Source organism: Myotis daubentonii, chromosome 13, assembly GCF_963259705.1.
Source record: "Myotis daubentonii chromosome 13, mMyoDau2.1, whole genome shotgun sequence".
In the NCBI taxonomy this organism is placed as follows: domain Eukaryota; kingdom Metazoa; phylum Chordata; class Mammalia; order Chiroptera; family Vespertilionidae; genus Myotis; species Myotis daubentonii.
Window position 1 is genome coordinate 6,930,024 of NC_081852.1, and position 21,225 is coordinate 6,951,248.

The 21,225-nt window shown below is 54.6% G+C and overlaps 1 protein-coding gene across 3 annotated transcripts in view; it reads left to right on the top strand.

Annotated features, from left to right (window-relative positions):
- WDFY4 (WDFY family member 4) overlaps positions 1 to 21,225 on the top strand; it is a 256,614-nt gene that overhangs the window by 162,314 nt on the left and 73,075 nt on the right. For all 3 annotated transcript variants that reach the window (XM_059662081.1, XM_059662080.1, XM_059662082.1), the window contains exons 40-43: positions 10,870 to 10,947; positions 12,606 to 12,812; positions 14,328 to 14,379; positions 17,096 to 17,262. In XM_059662081.1, coding sequence (XP_059518064.1) covers positions 10,870 to 10,947; positions 12,606 to 12,812; positions 14,328 to 14,379; positions 17,096 to 17,262 — 504 coding nt within the window. The remainder of the gene's footprint in view (positions 1 to 10,869; positions 10,948 to 12,605; positions 12,813 to 14,327; positions 14,380 to 17,095; positions 17,263 to 21,225) is intronic.

Below are 21,225 nucleotides of genomic sequence, written 5' to 3' on the forward strand. Positions count from 1 at the left end.
TGAACCGCACGACCTCTGCTTGAACGAGTTTCCAGGGATGGAGTGGGTGGTGCCGACCCACGCCCACTGGCTTCATGTGAACAAGGTTTCAGAGGAAGGCAGAGAGAGGACAACAGCCTGGGAGACCGTCCCTTGTGCCCTTGAAGGTCAGTGTGGAGGCCTGGCATGGAGAGCCCCTGACCCACGAACTGCTCCCCGCTGTGGGCACGGGCCGAGGGCTGCTCCCCGGGCTGGGCAGGGGCAGGCAGCTTGGCACCATGCCTGGCGGGGGATGCCAGGCTGCTGGGCAGCGGCGAGCGGCGGCCTCCTGGGAGGACACTGGTCTGCGCAGGCTCCACGAGAGATGGCAGTTTACGGGGTGAACCCTCCTGCTTCTGGGGGAGCTCTGCTCGCAGGCAGTGAGCGGCGGGGTCTGTACTCCTGGAAGAAGGGCCCTCGCTCTCCTTCGTCTCAGAGGGGCCTGTTTCCAGTTCATGCCAGGGCAGGGCGGGTGAGCAGGCACCGGACCCGCCAAGGACCAGCTGCGAACCAGGATGGCCCCCTCCCCGGCCGCGAGCACCTGCCTACGGAGCCGATGGAACTTTCTCTACCAGAATTTTCCTCTCAGAGGTTTGTTTTAAAAACCCACCTCAAAACGCGGTCTACTCTGTCATCATGACAAGAATGCCAGGTCCGCGAGTAAAGGAATAATCAACACCTCGGCGCTCGCGTGGCCCCTCACACTCCTCGCCTGTCGCTGGCACAGAGGCCCGGCCCGCCCCAGGCTCTGCCCCCTGGGAGCGGCAGCCACCCTGAGGGCACTCTTTTGAGCGCTTGGCCCACAGGAAGTGAGGCTAAAGTTGTTTTTCCTTTAGCAGCAAGACATAGCTCGAACCCCTCCAGGGCAGGTGCCCAGTGAAGCGAGTTCCATGCAGCAACGCGGCATTCTGGGCGCGAGGTCACACCACTGCCCACCGGAAGCCACCTTGAATCTAAACCATGTTTTGCAAAGTTCTTAGGGATAGATGCTCAGCTCCTTTTCCAAAGACTTCACCCAACAGAAATGTCTAGTCTGAAAAGGGCAGTGAGACTTCTCGCCTCCTCCTGCCGGTTACTTCCTGCCTGTCTTCTGTGCCTGCACCAGTGTGCTGTGTGCCTGTGTCCTATCTGACGGCTGTCGCTGGGACACCCAGGGTAACCTCAGCTCACGTCTGCCGCTCACCCACTGTCTCTCAATGTAGAAACACTGCATCATATGCAATTCAACAACGAACGATAAGACTATAGAAATGAGTAACAGCACAGGGTCCTCACGGTCAGGAGTCCTTGTGGTCTGGGTATTTGCCTCGTGAATTAGGTGACATCTAGAGACTCACAGCAGAAGGGGGTTCTGAAAAAATGTACATCAATCAAGATTTTGTGAATGAAAACAGATCAATCTTGGGTTGAATCCTTTTGAAAACGGGATATAGTCCTTCACTTTAAAGGCTAATGATACCCTGGAATCTCTTCTGAGGTTCAGATGTTTGTATATTGGGTTGCTTAATGTGAGGTAACCTGCATTCTAAAAGCTAGCCTGTTATTAGAGGAAGGTATCATCACCCCAGGGAATGCTTTAAAATCTATGTGTATATGTATGTATATGTGTGTATATATATATACATGTATATATGTGTATATACATACATACATACATACATACATATATACATATATACATATGTACATATATACATATATACATATATACATATATACATATATACATATATTCATATATACATATATACATATATATATATGAATGAGACTTATGGATGGGAAACATTTTTTGTTTATTTCTCTAAACTTGAATACTTAAAACTTAAACCTTCACCAATGCAAAAACGCTTTAGAGTTCACAGACGAAACGTTGCCAGCGAAATAAAGAATAAAGCGGCAGATGGCCGAGGAGTGGAGACTCAGCCGGGGCCTCCTGAGGTGCTGCTGCCATTCACAGCCCGCCAGGCCCCACTCGGCTCGGCCGCCAGCGCCTGCCACGTGAGTTAGTGAGTTACAGCGCGCTCTCGCCCTGGGACCCATCTATTAGGAGAAACAATTTTGGTTAATTAAAAAATTCTTTCAAAGTCTCCGAACAGAAAGTTCTGAAGTTCGCTTGGTGTTGCTGTGGGTGGGGGCTGCTGCAAACGTGACTCTTTGTCCTGACAGAAGGGAGAGGCTGGCTGCGGGGGAGCCGGGGGGAGGCTGGTCCTTGCTGCTGGCTGGTTTACTAGCGAATTTGGGAGTGATGAGGGAGCTGCTGAGGTCCTCAGGCGACGCAGTGCTTGAAGGAGCGTGTGTCCGGGAGGCTGCGGCAGTGGCTCTGCAGGGACTCTGGGCCAGGACTCCCGTTGGGGTGGGGCTCGCGGTCCTCTCTGGGAAGTGAGTGTGAGCAGGCCCCGCGAATGTCAAGGCCCGAGGGTAGGAGTGAGTCTGTGCATTGAGAAGTGAGAGAGGCTTGTATGGCTGGAGTGCAGAGGGCAAGTGGCTGAGTCAGTTGCCAGCTTGGGCCAAGTTCTCTAGAGGATCAGAGAGCCCCCATGTCTACGACTCCACCTGCATCTGCATCTGAGCTCTCATCTACATGGAGGCATCACACCCGTTTCTGCTGCGAACGGTCCCTCCTCACCCTTCCACACCCATTCACTGATTTCCCACCATATCCCAGTCCTTGGGGGAAGAGCCGGGGAAATGGACAAGGAAAGTCATCATCCCTGGCCGGCCAGGCCCACCTTCCAGGCTGGCGACACAGTTAGTGTGACCAGAGGTGTAGGGACCAAAAGGTGCCCAGTCAAGAGCAGGCCTGTTGCGCCTCTTGGAGGGGTTTGGGCTGAGACGAGGAGGAGGAGGAGGAAGAGGAGGAGGAGGGGGAGGAAGAGGAGGAGGAAGAGGAGGAGGAAGAGGAGGAAGAGGAGGAGGAGGAGAAGGAGGAGGAGGAGGTGGGGGGAAGGGTGTAAGGCAAGTTGGTGATGGGACAGGGATAGGTGTGGCCTCTGCCTCTGGGCTGCTAGCTAGATTGCAGCCTGTGAAGACTACAGTCGCGCATATGCAAGGCCCTGTACATTGAGAACACAGGCCCCTGACAGCGGCCTGTCCCCCCAGCCCAGTCGTGCCCTGTGTCCCCCCAGCCGGGCCATGCCCTGTGCGGCTGCAGAGCTGTGCTGCCATGGGAACACGAGTCTCTTATTTATCTCCCGGGGTGGGTTTTCAAGGTCCTGGGGGGCACACTGTGGGCTGATCCCCCTCCAGCCCCCAGGGCCAGCACAGGGCCTAGACTGGAGGGGGTGCTGGGGACTGGGAGCTGAAGAAGACAGAGAAGAAAAACTGAGGCCTGTTTTCCCTCCCAGAGGCCACATCTGTGAGCCCCGCCTGAGGGGGAGGGAGGGCTGGTGCTGGTTAGGTGCCTGTGCCACGGGGAGCCCCGCCGTGGGACCTCCTGGGTCCTGGGCAGCCGCAGTGCCAGGAGCACAGGTGTGTGTGCAGCTGGGGGTGGGGTGTGGGTTGGGGGCAGGCTGTAGCCGGTGCCCTCGAGGAACTCGCGGTGTGGACCCAGACTGCCGCCAGCCCTGTCCTGTCCCGAGGGCTGGCTGAGGGGTCTGTCTGCTCTAGGTGGGTGGCGTCAGGTGGTCACTGCCCAAGTGGCCTTGTCCCTCCACGAAGCCTGAGGACGTGCTCCGGTGACCTCTGGTCCCTTTCCCTCTGCGGTGCCCACAGCTCAGCCGCGCTGTCTGCAGCGAGGGCGCTGAGCTGGTGCTGAGCTGCTGTAACCGAGGCCCCAGGCTGGGACTTCACAGCCACTGTTCTCACAGCCTGGGGCCGGACACCGCGCCCATGCTGGTGGGTGTGTCCTCCGAGGCCTGCCCCGGGGTGCAGCCAGCGCTCCTGTCCGCAGCTCCCCGTCCCCCCTTCTCTAAGGAAAAGCCCACTGCAGGGCCTGCTGCATGGACACCTCTTTAAAAGCCGTCTCCAAGGGCCTCCGTCACACCCCGAGGTGCTGTCAGTTAGGCCTCAACACGGACGTTTTGGAGAAAACGATTTAGTCTGTAAACGCACCTCAGTATCAGTAGGTGTTTGGCGGGGGGGATGGTTCCATGGATTTCCAACCTTTGGGATAGATCCTCACACTTACCTCCCACCCAGACCCCTTCCCACGCCTCAGTGTCTCACTTTCCTGCTCCCCCTGCCCCTCCCCCCTCCCCCATCCCCTGCCTGTGGAGGCTGTGCCTCTAGGAGCCTCCCCTGTGAGGACAAGGGGAGCAGCCAGCAAGAGGAGACGGGGCTGAGTTGAGGGAAGGGTGGTGTGGTGCTCCCCACCTGTCAGGGCCTGAGGGAGGCCCCGGGCAGGCCAGCGGGAGGCTCCTGGGAGGCCTGTGCCTGCAGTTCTGAAGCTCTTGTCCCTGGCTACACCGAACTGTTGTTTTTCCAGGAGTCATCCCTCAAGTACTCATGACAATTGAATTTAATCAAAGCATCACAGTTCAACAAAGACAAATTAGAAACCTCCGTACATCTTAGAAATTAATCTGTGAGTGAATTTAACAGGAGATGAATTGCCCTGGGTGGTCGGGTCCCTCCTCACCCACTCTGAGCCCGCTGTTGTCATTATTGCTGGAAATATGATTATTACTCTGCTATCGCTTGACATTTATTAAGAATCCAGAGGCTATGTCTCTGCAGCAGAGAAAAGTGCCATTATCTGGGTCCTGGGAGAAAAAATCACTTCCTGGCCCGGGTCATAGAATAGATGCCCTTGGAGGCCCCTGGACCGTGCCCGCGGCTGGGAGCGAGAGGCACAACATGGAGCTGGGGAGGTAACTGCCTGTTGACTGTTTTGCAACAAGGAAAATCCTGAATTGCAGATGGCTTTCACTGTGGCAGTGGCCGTGGCCGTGAGAGCCAGGCCTGCCCAGCTCCTGACCCTCGTCCTTCGCAGACCTGGAGGAGCTGTTGACAGACCCTACTGGGTGGGCCTTGTTCATCCTGACGGCCAGGAATGTTTTACTCTGGGCAGGGAAAGGCCAGCTGCAGAGAACTTGGCTCAGAGGAGGCAGGAGGCTCTGTGAGCTTCATTTCAGTATCTCAAACTCTATTGCTGCCTCCATTTGCCAGGCCCTGGACGACAGAGGTGGGCAGTGTCCTCCGGGAGCTCATTCCAGGGGCAGGCGGTGGGGAGCCCAGCTTCTGTGATGCAGCTGCTGCCCCTGCTGGGCTAGGCTGCGCAGCGGGAGCTGGGAGGGTGCTGGAGGGAGCAGACAGCAATGCAGTTACAAAGCGCTCACAGATATGAGTCCCTCTGTTGCTCTCTGCCCCCGGCAACATGACACGCTTACTCAACACCCCCGACCCCCAGACCCGCCAGTGGAGGAGAGGTGACCGACGCGTGACGGGGTGACCAGTGAGAGTAATCAGTGGGAACATGTGACACACGGGGGGCCCGTCTCCGCATCTGAGTTTACTTCAGCTGCGATGAATGAGAGATCACCCAGGTTCAACTCGAACAACTCACTTGTTTCTTTGGCCAAAGAAAGTTTGATGATAAAGGAACTAGACTTGTCACTAAAGTCAGACAGACAGCATGGCTGTTGCCTTTCCTTTGTGGAATTATTAGTGAATATAGGGACTTTAAAAATTGTGAAGAAGACTGCTGATACTGAGGTCATGTAATATGAGGTTACCTTTTAAAATATATTCATAAAATGGAAATCAAGTTGTCAATAATGTTCTTAAAATTCCCTTAACTATTCATCAAAAATGATGCCATTCATGGTTTCGTGAATTCTGCACCAGCCTCTGCACATTCCTCAGGCAGCGTGCCCACCTGGGGTCTGATGACATGGTTGGCTTGTGCAATTTGGGGAAACAAGATTTACTAAAAATTATTTGTCTTTGAACATGAGAATTACACTCTGTACAATGAGTTGTCTGCACCCAAAAGAAACATAGGACTGTGTCCAACCGAGAGAGTGGGGACTCCCATCCCCCATGGGGTTCATGATGGGGCTTAGGTGAAAGGATTGTGAGAAACCCATTGTATTTTTCAATGTGCTTTTTATTTCCAAATACCTTTTATATACTTTTCACATTTTATTCACTATGCCATATACTCCTTAGTCAATTTCCCCTTGTTAACATCTTATGTTACATAACATGGTGCATTTGTCAAAGCTAAGAAGTGATATTAATTAGTATATTACTAGTATCTAAACTCCAGACTTTATTTTGTTTTATTTTCCTACTAACCCAGTCAAGACACCATCCATATGGCATTTAGTTATCACATCCCCTTAGTTTCTTCACTCAGTGACAATTGCGCACTTTCCTTTTTCTTCGTGGCCTTGACGGTTTTGAGAGATGCTGGTCTCTGAGGTGTGTTTCATAGAATATGCCTCAACTTGGGTTTGTTTAATATTTTCCCTCATCATCAGCCTGGGGTTATGGGTTTTCTGGAAGACATTCCACAGAGAAGTGCCCTTCTCGTCACATATCAGCTAAGGACTGTAGAGCACCATGTGACGTTGCCCAATGATGTCAGCCTTCAGCGCATGGTCATGTGGCACCTGCAGGTCTCCCCACTGGGAAGCTACTGTTTTCCCTCTCCACACTTGATCCTTCGCAAGCCAGGCATTAAGTCCACCCACCCTTAGTGGGGTAAGCAATTGAGTTCTGCCTCCTGGGGGGTAGGTATGTACCTCCATTCTTTGAAGTTCTTCTATGAGGAAGGTTTGTCTCTTCCCCCCCTAAATTTATTTGTTTAATGTTATTTATATCAGTAGGGATTCATCTATAGGTATACATTGGGCTATAATTCATTAAGCCTGTAATTTGTCTTGTTGTTCAAATTGTTCCAGCACTTTTCTCATGGTATTTCATTCATCTCATACTTGCTTTCACTTTAGTGCTCTTGATCTTTTTTCACTGATCACACATAGAAATCCATTTCCACTACAACCCTTTCTAACATATTTTATGTGGAAGTTAGGTTATGCTGCAGTAACAGATACCCCCAAATCTCATTGGCCTAAAATGGCGAAGGTTTATCTCTCCCTTGTGCTACCGGTGCAGCGTGGGCTGCGGGGAGCCTGCGGGAGTCTCAGCCTCCCTCAGCAGCACTGGCTCACGGAGCAGCCATCGCCTGGACACCGAGCGCTGCCATCACAGTCAGAAAGGAGCGCAGCCAGCTGCCCAGGGGCCCTGCAGCGCCCGCACACGGATCCCGGCCTCGCCTGGCTCCAGGACAGCAGGATGGTGACCTCGGAGGAGAGAGCTGGAAACGTTTGGCAGGCGGCACTCAGGACCAGTGCGCTGCATCTTCTTTGCTGTGTCCCATGCAAATCCATACAGGCTTAACTGTGGTTGCCACCATGCTGTTTTCCACCCTCCTTCAAAACTCTTGGTCCGTCATAAACTTGGTCTCGTATCTGAATAGTTTTGACGCCGAGGCTTCCGTGATGGCTGTGTGGGCTGTGAGCAGCGACATCTGGCCAGAGTGGCGGAAGGAAGCTGAAATGCAGCTTCGTTCCACGATTCTAGCCCTCCGGTCAGGCCCAGGACAGTTACAAAGGTGCTGTGTGGGCAAGTGGTGGCCCTTGCGATGGCCTTGGCGACCACATGCGCTTTATGAGGCGGAAGCACCCCTCCTGTGTTGAATTTGAACCACTTCATCTTGAGCTGCTATAAATAGGATGGTGGGAAATGTTGCCCAGGGAATCCCTGGGCTTATATCTTAGGTGCCCTTGGAATAAATTACTAGCAGTGAAATGGAGAGTAGGAGGGTTAAAATGAGGTTGGGAAGGTGTCAGCACACGGCAGGTCAGTGCATGCGAAGCCGTGACATTTCTCGCTGCTGAGCTCCCTCCAGGCCTGGCGCGTGCAGAGTGTGGCTGGGCAAGGCCTGCGACTGTCATCTTGGCTCCAAGTTTCTGAGCAGGGTCTGAGGGGCTGCCTTCAGATGCTGGCTTTTCTCATTGTTGTGAGGCCACACAACTGTGGACACAAGACTAATGAGGCTTTAAACAAACAAGTGTAATGACTGTCATCAGTAGCCAGCAGGCGCTTCCTATGGGACAGCTTGGGCAGGAGGGTCACGGCAGCTGGCCAATCTAGGGTGTCTCTAGCACGGTGGGCACCACCAGCTTGAGGTCAGCTCACTTAAAGGTGACCCTCCAGATGGGATGTGCCCATTCCCATTCCAAAGTCTGATCTGTGCCCTCTAGCCAAGCCCTTCCTGGGAGGCGCTGGGAGAGCCGAGCACAGCTCTCTAATCTAGCTCTGCGTGCCCTCAAGTCTCCAGATGGCCTTCGTGGGCCCTTTGTTCTACTTCACAGGCTCTAAACTCTTTCATGCACAGGCAGTTGCTAAGCAAAGGCTATTTAGCTCCAATAAGCCACACGGAGCTCCGTTCTGAACGTGTCCCTGATCAACAAGCCACATTCCCTGCCGCCCAGGCAGATCCTCTGCCCTTGAACAGACCCGAATTGCCCTCCTCCTGTCTCCACACCCTGAGAGGGACCAGTTTCTGGGGCACAAAAGGCCTCAAAGGCCAATGGGAAAGTAGTGTGTGCCGAGCACCGAGATGTGCAGGGTGGAAACGCAAGTAGGGGAGACGCACCTGGGAACAGTGTCCAAGAGCTCATTTCCTGTATTGTTGGAGTCATTTCTCCTTGGCCAATTCCTCCTTCCATCCTCCTAATCCACTGTCCCAAACCTTCAGCATTCTGCTCCAGGCCCCTGCTCAGCTCTCCGGGGAGGCAGACCCTTACCCCACTCCACCCGGAGCTAGGAGCCACCAGGTGTGACCCGCCTCGCTTCCCAGTGTCCCGCTTACACACATGTCTACAGCTGCACATCCTCAGGTCCTTCCCTCGAGCCTAGAGCATGCGGGGCCTCCCCTTCCCCAGCTCAGGTCAACCCCTGCGTGGGCTGCTGACCCCATCCTTACCTCTCCTCCCAGAGAACCTGCACCATCACGACACTTCTCTTTCCTTCGCTTTCAACCTGCTGCCACCTCCCCGGGCCTCGCCGTCCACTTGAGTCGTAGCCTCCCTCTCACCTGTCAGCTCTGCCTCCAGAGCCGTCTTCCTTCTTCAGAGTCAGGTTTCTTGAACACATTGTCAGTACTCACTTTCTTATTTATTTATTATAAGCCTCACTTAAAGATTTGTTCTTATTGATTTTAGAGAGTGGAAGGGAGAGAAAAACATCAACGTGAGGGAAACATTGATTGGTTGCCTCCCCTACACACCTGACTTGAGGGTCAAATCCACAACCGAGGTATGTGCCCTGACCAGAAGTCAACCCTGCGTCTTGTTGGTGTACGGGACGATGCTCCAACCAACTGAGCCATCCGGCCAGGGCTGGCCTCTACCATTCTTACTGTTCTATTTTGAAAGACAATATGACTTTTCCCTGTGTGTTTTTGAATATTTTTCTTCATCTTCTGTTTTTGCAGTTTTACTATGATGGGATTATGTGTGGTTGTAAAAATATTTTCCTTGTTTTATTTAGGTTTGTAGAATTTGTCAAATCTATGGCTGATGGCTTTCATTTATTTCAGAAAATTCTCATTAAGTTTTCGTATTGCTCTACTGCCCTTTTGAGGCTCATGTTATATGCTTTCTCCATATTATATATGTACCTAACTCTCTCTACCTTTTTAATATTTTCCATATTTTTATCTCATCATATTTTAGCAAGGGTATTTTTGCAACCTCATTTATCCACTGTCCTGTTAAACTCACCCATAAAATTTCTTATTTATTTAATTCATATGACAGGTTTATAATTTTCATTTGGTTATTTTTCAGAGATTCCATGTCTCTTGCAAAATTCTCCATATTTCACTTTGGACAATATTGCTTGCATTATGTTAAGGTCCATGTCTGACAAGTCTAATGTCTGGATACATGTTTATTTTTCTATTGATCATTTTGTGGGCACATCCAGTAATTCCTGCTTGACTGCTGAGCTTTTTGCATGCAGGTCTCTATTAGAAGCTCAGGTGGTGCACCGCATCCAAAGAGAGCTTTCTCTGCCTTCTGGGATGCGCTTGCAGTAGGGCGATCGCTGGAAGCTGGGTTTCTGCTTTGAGAGCCTGGTCTGTTTCCGGTCTTCCTGAGTCCCGATGGTGCAGTCTTCCGAGATCCCACCCAAAGCCTGAGTCCTGCTGGTTTCTACAGGCTCAGGCTGCGGGAAGCGTTACTTATTTCTCAGCCTCAGCCCCACGCTGCTTACGCATGGGCAACTGCTTAAAGGGGAACACCAATGCAGAAAGCGGGGCTCCTTTTTCGTTACTGTGCTATTTTGGGCTCTGGGCTCCTTGTTCTGGGAGGTGTGGTGCGCCTGAGCTCCAGTTTTCTCTCCTTAGGCCCTGAGACTCCCAAAGGTGCTGTCAAGCTTCCCTGCTCCTCAGCCACCAATTTCTGTTTAGCTCCTCAGCCTCTTATGCATTTGCAAACTTGGAATATCTCGAGGGGAAATAAAAAAGCACAGGTATTAGGCACTGAGACCATGTCAGTGAGGGTTCCCCTCCAATTCCTTGCCTCCTGGAGTCTTGGCGCTCTTGGGAGCTCTCCGCTGTCTTAAAGCAGAGCATTCAGACCCAGCTTTTCTGTGATTCTTGGGAGGAGGATTTGTCGGCTACAAGCTGGGAGTGGAAGTAACTCACAAACATGTGCGTGTGTGTGTGTGTGTGTGTGTGTGTGTGTGTGAGCTTAGGTGAAGTCTTTACTCACGAGGTTATGATGGACGTGACCACAGATCCCAGGCCACCTCCTTTGGTGTTGGTCTGAGCAGAGAAATTCTTATCTAACATCCGCTTTCACTAAACTGTGGCTTGCTGTCTCTCTTCTCCAGGATTTTGTGTCGTGTATCGAAAACTACAGAAGAAAAGGACAAGAGCTCTATGCATCTTTATACAAAGATCACGTGCAGGTAAAACCAAAACAGTTCCTGCCTCTACACAGAGACCGGAGCCCGCCTCGAACCCCTGTAACAATCAGAAGGGCCTTTGGTTTAGGTTCTAGACGGCCTGTGTCAGTGCTTGGTCAGGGATGGGTCAGCCCGGCTAATGGTGGGCTAATGGTGCTGGGGATTTGCAGCCACAGTCTGAGCAGAGGAGGAGCTGGGGATGTGTCTGCATGGGTCCCCTCAGGGTCCTCAGGCCCACTGCAAGCACGGCAGGCACCCCTCACTCTCAGAGCACTTCCCTCTAAAGGAGAGAGAGGTATCAATAACTGCAGAAATAAACAGATCATTATAACACGATGAACAATAGACTTGGAAAACACAGGTACAAGGAGAGCTTATAACAGGGAAAAGGGTTTAATTGGGCAGATCTGAAGGGAACTGTCTTTTACGTGGAGATCTGAAGGAGGACTATGGACTAAAGCAGTTTGGGAAGTGTTTTTGGTAAAGGGAGAGCCTGGGCGAAGTCGCGAGGCAGGAAAAAGCTGGAGTCATCAGTGACCTGGAAGGAAAAGAAGTGACGGAGACCTGAGCTGGGTGGGTCAGGGTGGGGACCGGCAGGGCTGGAGCAGCAGTGCTTGCCCCACAGGAGGGCGTTGCCTTCTCTCTCGGGCAGCGGTGCCAGTGCCGAGGGCAGGCTGAGTGCTGCCAGCACCTCTGGGGCCCATGCCTGGCTCTCAGGTCTGCCTCCCCCTCGGCTGCCGTCTGAGCCTCAGGGCCCCCATCTTTAAGGTGGGCAGCCCTTCCTTCCTGGGAGGCGAGGGCCCTAGGGGCACCGAGGCAGAAGTCCCATGTGCAGGTTTGCATGGCTAAGAAGCTATGGTCAGTGGGTTTTGTTAACAAAATTAACAAGAAAATAATTGCTAATAATAGAACATAACGTATAGTGTTAGAACCTTACTAATTCCAGTCGCTACTTCGTACTTGCTCTGTCCCAAAGCCTGTGCCAGGCATAGAAAGGCCGAGCTTAAATGGCACTGCTCCAGCCAGAGGGTATTTACAAGTGAAGAGCGGGGCAAGGAGTCAAAGAGTGACTGCAAACAGGCAGTGAGGCCAGCACTGCCACGAGGGAGGAACAGTGGTGTAGGGCCATTGGGCGTATTGGGGTGGGTGAGGGGCCAAGGAACAGTGCAACAGTGGCGCCCAAGGGCTGGTGAAATAGGCTCTGGGCAGTGTAAGCCATGCTAGCTGGTCTACGTTCCTCCGTACAAGCTCGCCTGGGAGTCCACAGCGCGCCTGGGAGCCTCCAGGCGTCGGGAGACGTGCAGCCGGCAGCCCAGAAATGCACAACTATCGCACAGCCACCAGGCTCGCTCACGAGTAACTTTGTTAGATGCAGCAGGGTTGGGAGAGGTCAAGGTCAGGTGGAAGGGCAAGCTCAGCAGAGCCTCCAAGCCCAGAAAGAAAGGATCCAGCCTCTTAGAAGGCGGCCTGGCTGGTTCTTAGCGGCAGGCCCGACTGGGGCTCGGAGCTGAGAAGCTGGTACAGAGCTTTACTGATTGACTTAGATCTGAAAAAATCGCATTCTGAGGCCAGTCACGAGGGGCTTTTCACGTGTTTAACTGTTGGCGACAGACCGTGTCCATGTTCAGGGGAGCGCGCTCATCCACTGCTCTGTTCCGCAGAGGCGGAGGTGCGGCGACGTCAAGGCCGCCAGAGCCTGGGCCCGGATCCAGGAGCAGCTTTTCGGGGAGCTGGGCTTGTGGGGCTCGGCAGCAGAAGCCGCACCCTGTTCCCGGTGGGAGCTGGACTGGAGAGAAGGGCCTGCGCGCATGAGGAAGCGCCTCCGACGCTCGTCCCCCAGCGAGGCCCAGCGGGCAGAAGGGCCCCAGGTAGGTCCCAGGCAGCAGGGCGTGGAGGCAGGCCGTGGGGGCCGTCTCCGTAGCTTCTCCGTCTGTCCGGTGTTGTTTTCATTGGGACTCCTGGGGTGCTTCTGAGAGCTCTGATGTGGGCAGGCAGGGGAGAAAACCTATGTGGGGAAAGGCAGGATGGCTCTGCGTCATTCTTGATGCAGTTTAACAGAAAAAAAGAATCGCTACCCCTCGCAGGTAGCGGAGGAGGGAAGCTGTGAGTGGGTGGATGCGTGGAGGAGTGGGTGAGTGGTGTAGATCGGCACCACGGACCCAGGCCACACTGACGTCCACAGAGTCCAGAGTTTGGAAAGAGCCGGCGATGGTCACTGTCAGCTCGCACAGGCGTTTGTTCCGGAGCAGGCGTGGCCAGCGCTGCTCTAGACGTGGTTGTGCAAGCGCATCGCACAGCACCTTTACAGTGGGAATCCCTTGAACTCGGCCACTTCTGCAAGCTCCAGCCGGTGACCCATTTAGTCTAAATGCATGGAAGCTCACTGAGCCGTAAGCAGTGGAGTCCAGCAGACCACAGTGTGCTGTACAAAAGCTTGAACTCATGTCCTTGAACTTACATTTTTGCCTTTTAAAGGCTGGGGAGCCAGTTGAATTGGTAGTGGAGTAGAAACATCTGTTACTAGATTTGTATTTCTTCACCGAACAATCCTGATTGGGATATTCTAAAAGCCAGCCTTCCAGACACTGGAACACAAGTCCTTGTTGAGTTTGTTTTCTAGTCTGTGACACAGAACCTCTTATCCACATTACATCCTTATAAAACTCAATGAAAAAATTATAATTCTTTTATTCAGTAGACACTGAATTTCTAATGGATTGCCAATAAAAATCCGGTGGCTTACAGTACTCTCCCTCAATGCATTTCTGAGGAAACGGAGGCAGGAGAAATAGGTGGCCCGGCCCGGCCGGCGTGGCTCAGTGGTTGAGTGTTGTCCAATGAACCAGAAAGTCATGGTTAAATACCAGTCAGGGCACATGCATGGGTTGCGGGCTTGATCCCCAGTGTGGGGTGTGCAGGAGGCAGCCAATCAATGATTCTCTGTCATCATTGATGTTCCTGTCTCCCTCTCCCCCTCTCCTTGAAATTAATAAACATACATTTTTTAAAAATCAGTAGCCCGCACAGCGTGCAGGTGACCAGCAGGGCTGCCTGTGAAAGCAGGCGCTGGCCCGAGCCTCTCCGCAGGGCCTGCTCCCCAGGCCCGGGTGCTATGTAATCCCACTCTGGCATCATTTGGGTAATTACTGTAATTCTACTTAGTGGAAGATTGTGGGTTTTCTCCCCTTTGACTCGGGAACATTAATACTTGCTTTTTACTGTGGTCCTTTAGGATTCAGCGTTTTCTCTTGCATCTGAGTCTTGAGTATGTGATTTATTTGAAGGGGTCACGTGCATGTCTATGTGTTTGTGAATATGTGGAATGGGGGGTGCATATAGGTAGTACCCAGGATTTAATTTCTTTTTCTCTTATTTTATTTCAGGAAAGCCAGGACAGAAATGGTGGTATTTCTCAAACAAATGCTGAAAACGGAGGTATTCAGTTTATCAACTATTTTTCATTTTAATATTAAACCAGTCATTGGTTTTATTTAGGGTCTTATTAGCGACATGGAATTGCTGTCTTGGGAAGAGACGCTGCGGTTCCGGAGCGGGCAGGCCGACTGTGCGTTACGTGCTCCTGGAACCGAGCGGGACCTGTCCCAGGCCCAGAGCGCCCGAGGGCAGACTTTATAGTAACACGGCCACAGTAAACATTTCTTCAGGGAATCTATCTTGTCAACTTGCTGAATCAGGGAAACCTTAAAAGTGCCCCAGACAGTACAAATACATGTTCAGTGTGTGACCCAAAACACAGGGGAGGAAAACAACAGGACGTCTTAGGGTAAAAATGGTGAAATAGCGATGCTTCTTACCCTGACCTCTCTGGTTGTAAACATGACAGATAGAGTAGTCAGTGTTGCAGCCCCTGACCACGGGGCAGTTGCAGGACCGTGTACTGTGGTGCTCCTACCCACACACACCTTCCTACTTAAAGGAGGCACTGTGGCTTCTCTGTGGCGTATCGCAGTTGCCAGCGTCGCTGCCCTGGCGCTTTGAGGCCGTTGTTGAATAAAATGGGCTGGTTGAGCACAAGCATTGTGACTCGGCGGCAGTTGCTCTGATAACTGAGACGGCTACTGAGGGACTGACAGACGGAGCAGACAGCGAGGAGGCGCTGGACAAAGGGCAGACTCACTTCCTGGATGGGAGGGGCGAGATCGTAGAGTTTTCATCACGCTGCTCAAAATAGCGCACGATGTGAAACTGTTTATTTCTGGAATTTTTTTATTTAATGTTTTTGGACCACATTTGACTATAGGTAACTGACACTGCAGCAAGTGGACCAAAGCTAAGTGTAGTATTTCCCAAACAAAAAACATACTTTGAATATTTTAAGTTTCTGCTTACTCTTTATTTGTATAATTTTCATGGAGGAAATTGAATGAGTCAACTTGCTAAAAATACAGGTTTGCTTCTCAGAGGTCATTTTGGCAAGAACACATTCACACACACACACACACACACACACACACACACACACACACACACTGTCTGGTTTTGTGGTTGCTCTCAGGCTGCCTGGGCTCGGATACTCCCTGGCTGTGAGTGCTCTGTGCCCCAGGCTGCAGCTAGTATCAGACTGTAACCAAGTGACAGCTTCTCAGTGTTGATCATCTTGTCTCTGGGACCGTGGTGTTGGGCTTCCTGCTGAGCTGGCTCTCTGGCCAGTTTGCAGTGTTGCCAGGAAGTGAGGATGCTGGGCTCGGATCAGGTTGATTTGGGGGGTCGTAGGACTTAGGGTAACACTGCAATATCTGCTTGCTTCTCATCTCTCCACCCCAAGGCCCACACTCAAAGATCAGAGTGAGAACCTGCCGCGCCCTCCTCTGGAGGTGGCTGCAGAGAGGGCAGGTGGAGGTGTGCTGACCTCACTGGGCTTCCGTCTGGTCTGCTGAGTCCCTGGTCCCTAGGCGCTCAGTCGGCCTGGTTCTCCTCCGTGCCTTCCTGCGTGCCTGTGACTGCACCACGCCCTCCCTGCTGGGGAAGCCGGTATGGCTGCGCTGTGAGCAGCAGGCACTGCCATTCACCCAGAGGTGAGAGTCCCAGGCAGGGCAGAGGTCACAGAGGTGAGCATCTTGGCATAAAGAAAATGGCTGCAGCTCCTGGACTGTAGGCAGGTGCGCATGACCGCTCCAGGCAGGTGGACACCAGGACAGGGTGGAGGAGTCGGATCTAGAAATCCACACAGGTGTGTGCTTAGCTGGCACCCAGTGGGCAGGCCCGGCATGCAGCCTTAGGAAAGGAGCGTGGCCGTGGCCGTGGCCATGGCCATGCACACGCGCGACTGCAGCGCCCAGCTTCATGGTAGCACAGAACCAACGAGTCGGAGAGGGCTCAGGGGATCCTGAGGCTCCACACAGTGGTGTCTTGTTTGGAAAGAACTCCCAGTGGAATGGGAAAGTGCTCATGATATGATCTTGAGTGAAAAAAATATTAGAAAAGCTATAAATGCAGTGTAATTCCTACTGTGTCAAAAATTGCACAGATGCGTGCCTACACATACATGTGCAGGAAAGGCACCAACTGTGAACAGTGAGGACGATCAGCCTAGAGTCGGCGCTGACTCTGGACGGAGGCACAGCTCGGCCTCGACCTGGGCCTGGGGTCTCGGCAGCCCTGTACCCTGCGCACAGCGCGGCCTCCCTCAGTTTCCCCATCGTCAGCTGCGGCTCCGCAGCCTCTCCCACCCGGGCAGCACCCGATGACAAGTGCCCCTGCACTTCCCAGCACCGAGAAACGTTACTGAACGGCAGCTGTCATTGTCAGTACTGACTCTGGGTACACATTTGTTTTATTTCTCACAGCTTCATGGTTTTCCCAGATTTTTCTTATAATTAGAAGATAGTGCTTCCATAATTAAAACAACAACAAACACTCTTTTCAAAGAGTGAACAAGGTGAAATTCAGATCCAACAAACCCTGGCGAGCAGCCCGGCCTGGGCCCCCTGGGGGGTCCACCTGAGGCGTCTGGTCACCCACAGCCTCCGGGTGTGTCCACTCGCAGCAGCAGCAAGGGACCCGCGGACCCGCACACCAGTCACGTCGCCCTGGCCCTGGCCGTTCCTCCCAGCGGCTCAGGCCCCACGGCACCCCACCCCTGGTGACATCGGGTGGCTTGTGCCAACACTGTCCCCTTACGCCACGGCAGGTGGGCTGACCCCCAGGGCGGCCGAGGGCGAGAGCGACGAGGTGGCGGCAGACTGCACCCGGCTGACCTTCTTCCCGTCCCTGCACGAAAGCCAGCACTCCGAGGACTTCCTAGAGCTGTGTCGGGAAAGACAGGTTATTCTGCAGGAGCTTCTGGACCACGAGAAGGTAGGACGGCCCATCATGACTGTTCCCTCAGGACGACCAGACACGAGTGAGCAGGGCCCCCCTCGCTCACAGGCACGGTGGCCACTCCCTTCCCTCTGAGAATCCAAGGAGCGCGCTGCGAGCGTGTGTCCAGGGAGGTGTGCAAAGGGACCCGCACGCCTGCACACACATGCCTTGAAGGTGTAAACCGCTGATGAACTGCTGAGTGAATGTGCTCTAACCTTTCTAATCCTGGGAGAGCAGTTTTCAGTGCAGAATGCTTGACCTTCGCGTCGTCCAGCACCTTGGCCCCGCCTGCAGCCTGACCCCCCCGGTGCATCCACATTGTGAGGGCCTGGGGGGTCGGTGCTTGGACACCCCAGCCCTATGTCCGAGCTGTCCCCGCAGCGCCCGCCTCTCAGGCCCCGGGTGAGCACACTGGCACTGTGGGCCTCAGCAGGAGCTCCGGCCCCTGGCGCAGTGCCCAGGTGCGGGTGTGGTGGGCTCACCAGAGTGGCTCCCGGGGCCAGCACTGGAACACTGCCCGCCACCCTCCTATCTCTCAGGGTCCCTACCGGGTCCTCTCCCAGTTCTTTCCCTGGCTCTTCCCAGGAGAGCCTCTGAGGCTGGCCCGACGGCACGCACTTCCCAAGCCTGCGGGCCGGGCGGTGGGCAAGGTCTGGAGCATACGTCACAGCCAAGAGCGAGGCCCAACCCCAGGCTGTGGAGCAGGATGCCTGTGGCATTTGTGCTGGTCTCTGAGTCTTGCTTTGCTGACTGTCTCACCCAGTGGCATGTCTGTCAGAGGCCTTGTTCGGGGAGCAAGAGCCTGCAGCCCACAGGTGCTGCTTTCCCAGCTCCCGGGGGTGGGGGTGGGGGAGAAGGAGGGTGGCTGACAGCACCCGAGAGGCAGGACAGGACGAGGCAGAGGCTGTTCTCCCCCCTCCTGTCTTGTACGTGAACGTCAGTCTCTCTGGGTCTCCGTGCGGCACAGCAGGAAGCTGTCAGAGCGCACGGGCTGGTTGTGGTAGCGGAGCACCAGGTGCAGACAGGCGGGCAGCACCAGCCGGCAGAGCAGGAGCCGCCCTGGTCCCCCTTGGCACTGGCACCTGCGGAGGGGCTGGCTGGGCTGGGGGCTCAGCCCCTGAACGGGAGACCGAGCAGGGCAGGCCAGGGAGGCCATGCCATTGTCGCACGTGCTCTTTTCATGAGCTGCTCCTTCCTGTCGCCGGGCTTGCTTGTTACCTCTGGTTTCCTGGGAGGTTGTGGGGCAGATAGTTCCAATTCAGCCTGAGTTCCTCCAGGACCAGAGGAACCAGGCCACCAGCCACACCTGCTCCCTGAAGAAGGGGCATGGGGGAGGGGGCAGGTGGGCGATGCCACAGGCGGGCCGTACGCAGACCCAGCCCCCACCCCCTGCACCCCTTCAGGCCCAGTGCCGTTGGGGCTGTCTTCCTTGACTCATCAGTTTGTGTGGAAGATCAGAGAGGCTGCTCCTGTCCAGAACTGTGCCCGCGGGGGTCGGAGCTCAGTGGCTGTGGCTGCTGCTGTCGCTGTGGCGGTTACTCTTCTTTTTATGGTCCCTTCGGACTGGTTCTCCCCCTCCAAGAAGCGGGGTGGGTGGGAAACGAACCCTGGTACCTAGGCCATGGCCGAGGGAGTAGGAAATGCCTGCCAGTGCTCACAGAGGTGCTCTCATTCAAACTGTCCCAGCAGCTCTGGCTCCAGGAGGCAGGAACTGCGGGAGAGGGAGGCGCTGGGTGCGTGCTGCGCAGATGAGGGGGTGGAGGGTCTGCCTGGGCCGGCTGTCCTTCGGAGATGTTCATGATGAGACAGTGGGTCAGAGTGGAGCCCATGAGAGACCTGATCTGCTGGGCTGGGCCCCTCTAGGAGTTCTGTGCCCCCTACATAATGCCACATTGTGTGGAAAAGAGGGAAGTTGCTGGGCTTGGGGCCTGGAGTGACATGTGGTGACACTGAGGAGGCCTGAATGTAAAACCCTGAGGGAGGGAGGAGCACAGGGAGGCGGCATCCGGAGCTCAAGAGCATCACTGGTCCAGAGGAGTGAGTCAGGTCTAGACTAGACAACTCCCTATGGAGTGGCCGGGCTGGCCGTGGCACAGGAGCCTCTGTGACCGGGCCCCAGACAGCTCCCGGCCAGCTCCTCGCAGCCCGGTGCCCACCTGCTGGTTGAGCCTGTCTGGTGTGCCCGTCCACAGTGCCCTGCTCCCTCCACCACCTCCCCCCAAGGTGCAGGCCTCTATTTACGTCTGAGCCTGCCTGCAGGTGCTTCCAGCAGGCCAGGCTTGGCTTCAGCCCTGTCTGTCTTCTATAACGTAAGCATGACGTGCTCTACCCAGCGGGAGACACAGCTATGTCAGGAGGCCACATGCCGGGCACCAGCCGGGGGAGCAGAGGGGTGGTAGGGGTCGGGGGTAGGCCATCTGCTTGCAGCTGTAACCGGGGCTGCTGTCACGGCCTGGGGACCCTGGCTCAGGGGGGCAAGCACTGGGTGGAAGCCTTTTTGAGAGCAGCTGGGACTTGGCTTGGCAAAGGCTAGCTACCATGGCAACTCTCCCACCACCAGCACCAGGCAGGCAGACGCCCGCGATTAGTGCAGGGCAGCTTGGCATAGGCTGAGTGCTCACACAGACTCGGGCATCATCCCGCTGGGTATCATGTCATTGGCAACCTTGGCAGCTGGTCACCTGGAGCCCTTGCTGTGTGCTTGTCATTCAGCTTCTCTCCTAGTGTCACCGTGGCCCTGTGCCGGGCTTTGTCAGTTCCATTTCAAAGATGCAAAACGGGGCCCTGGGGGCTGCTAACTGGAATTGCTAGGCTCCAGCTCAGGCCTGTCTCTCTCTAAGTCCATGTGACTTCACGCTCCACCGTCTCCCAGCACCCTGCCTTGGGCAAGTTGTGTAAACTCTCGGCACCCTGGCCTTCAGCGCTCTCCCAGGCTGGAAGCTCCCTGTAAGACCTCTCTGGTTAGCGGTGGCCAGTCGGGCAGGCCTCTAGGTCCCTCACACAAGGGGTCTCTGCCTGGCACAGAGCATGCCCAGCACACACCAACCTGCTCGCCTGGGCGTGCTTGAGAGGACAGGAGCTGGAAGCAGAGGAAGGAAGGACTGTGGCACTGACCCTGACCATGAATGTGCTCAAGGACACGGAAGGCCCATGCACGCAGGTGTGTGTGCGTGTAGGGAGCTGCTCCTGCATTTCCTGGCCGACACTCTCTGCTCCTGTGGAGACAGTTTGTAGCAAGTGTTGGGCGCGAGCTGGGAACACCCTAATGCGATTCTTCAGAAACCTGTGGCGGTGCTTTTTCTAAGGGCAGCTTGTCCAGAGAGTGTGTGTGGCGGGTGTGTGCCCAGCTCAGAACCCAGAGCACCTGCCTTCCCAGGGCCGCCCTGCAGGGACATCCTGGCCCCTCATCTCAGCGTCTCAGCAACACACATCTATCGCCTCCGCTGGACACAGCCCAGGGGGCTCCAGAGCACACCCTCCTTCCAGGCTTCTGGATGGCCCTTCCCCCGCCCCTGCGCCCCAGGCCTTGGGCAGCAGCAGGCCTGAGCTCAGGGTGGCAGCAGCTCGCTCGTTTCTCTATGTGAACATTGGCGCTGTGGTCGCCTCCAGCGATACCTGGGACAGTAATTGTTTTGGGCTGCCTCTGTGTCATTGATTAATGATTCCCAGAGCCACAAACACGTTTCTCCGCAAACAGCTCCATTTGCCGTGAAGGGTGGTTGATTCCGTGCATGTTAATTGTGCGCCCCAGTCGCCACTGTGCTGCTGGGAAGGCCCCGTGCCCTCCATGAGCTGCTCCGGGAAGCGAGGCTCAGGCCCGACCGCGGGGTGGTTTTCGCTACTCCTGTCCTCTTCACTTACATTTAAAACGGAACGTTCGCATTTTTATGCAAGCTCAGGGTGAGGTCTTGGCCTGCCTGGGTGGAAAGGAACGGCTCACAGGGAGAGCCCTCTGCT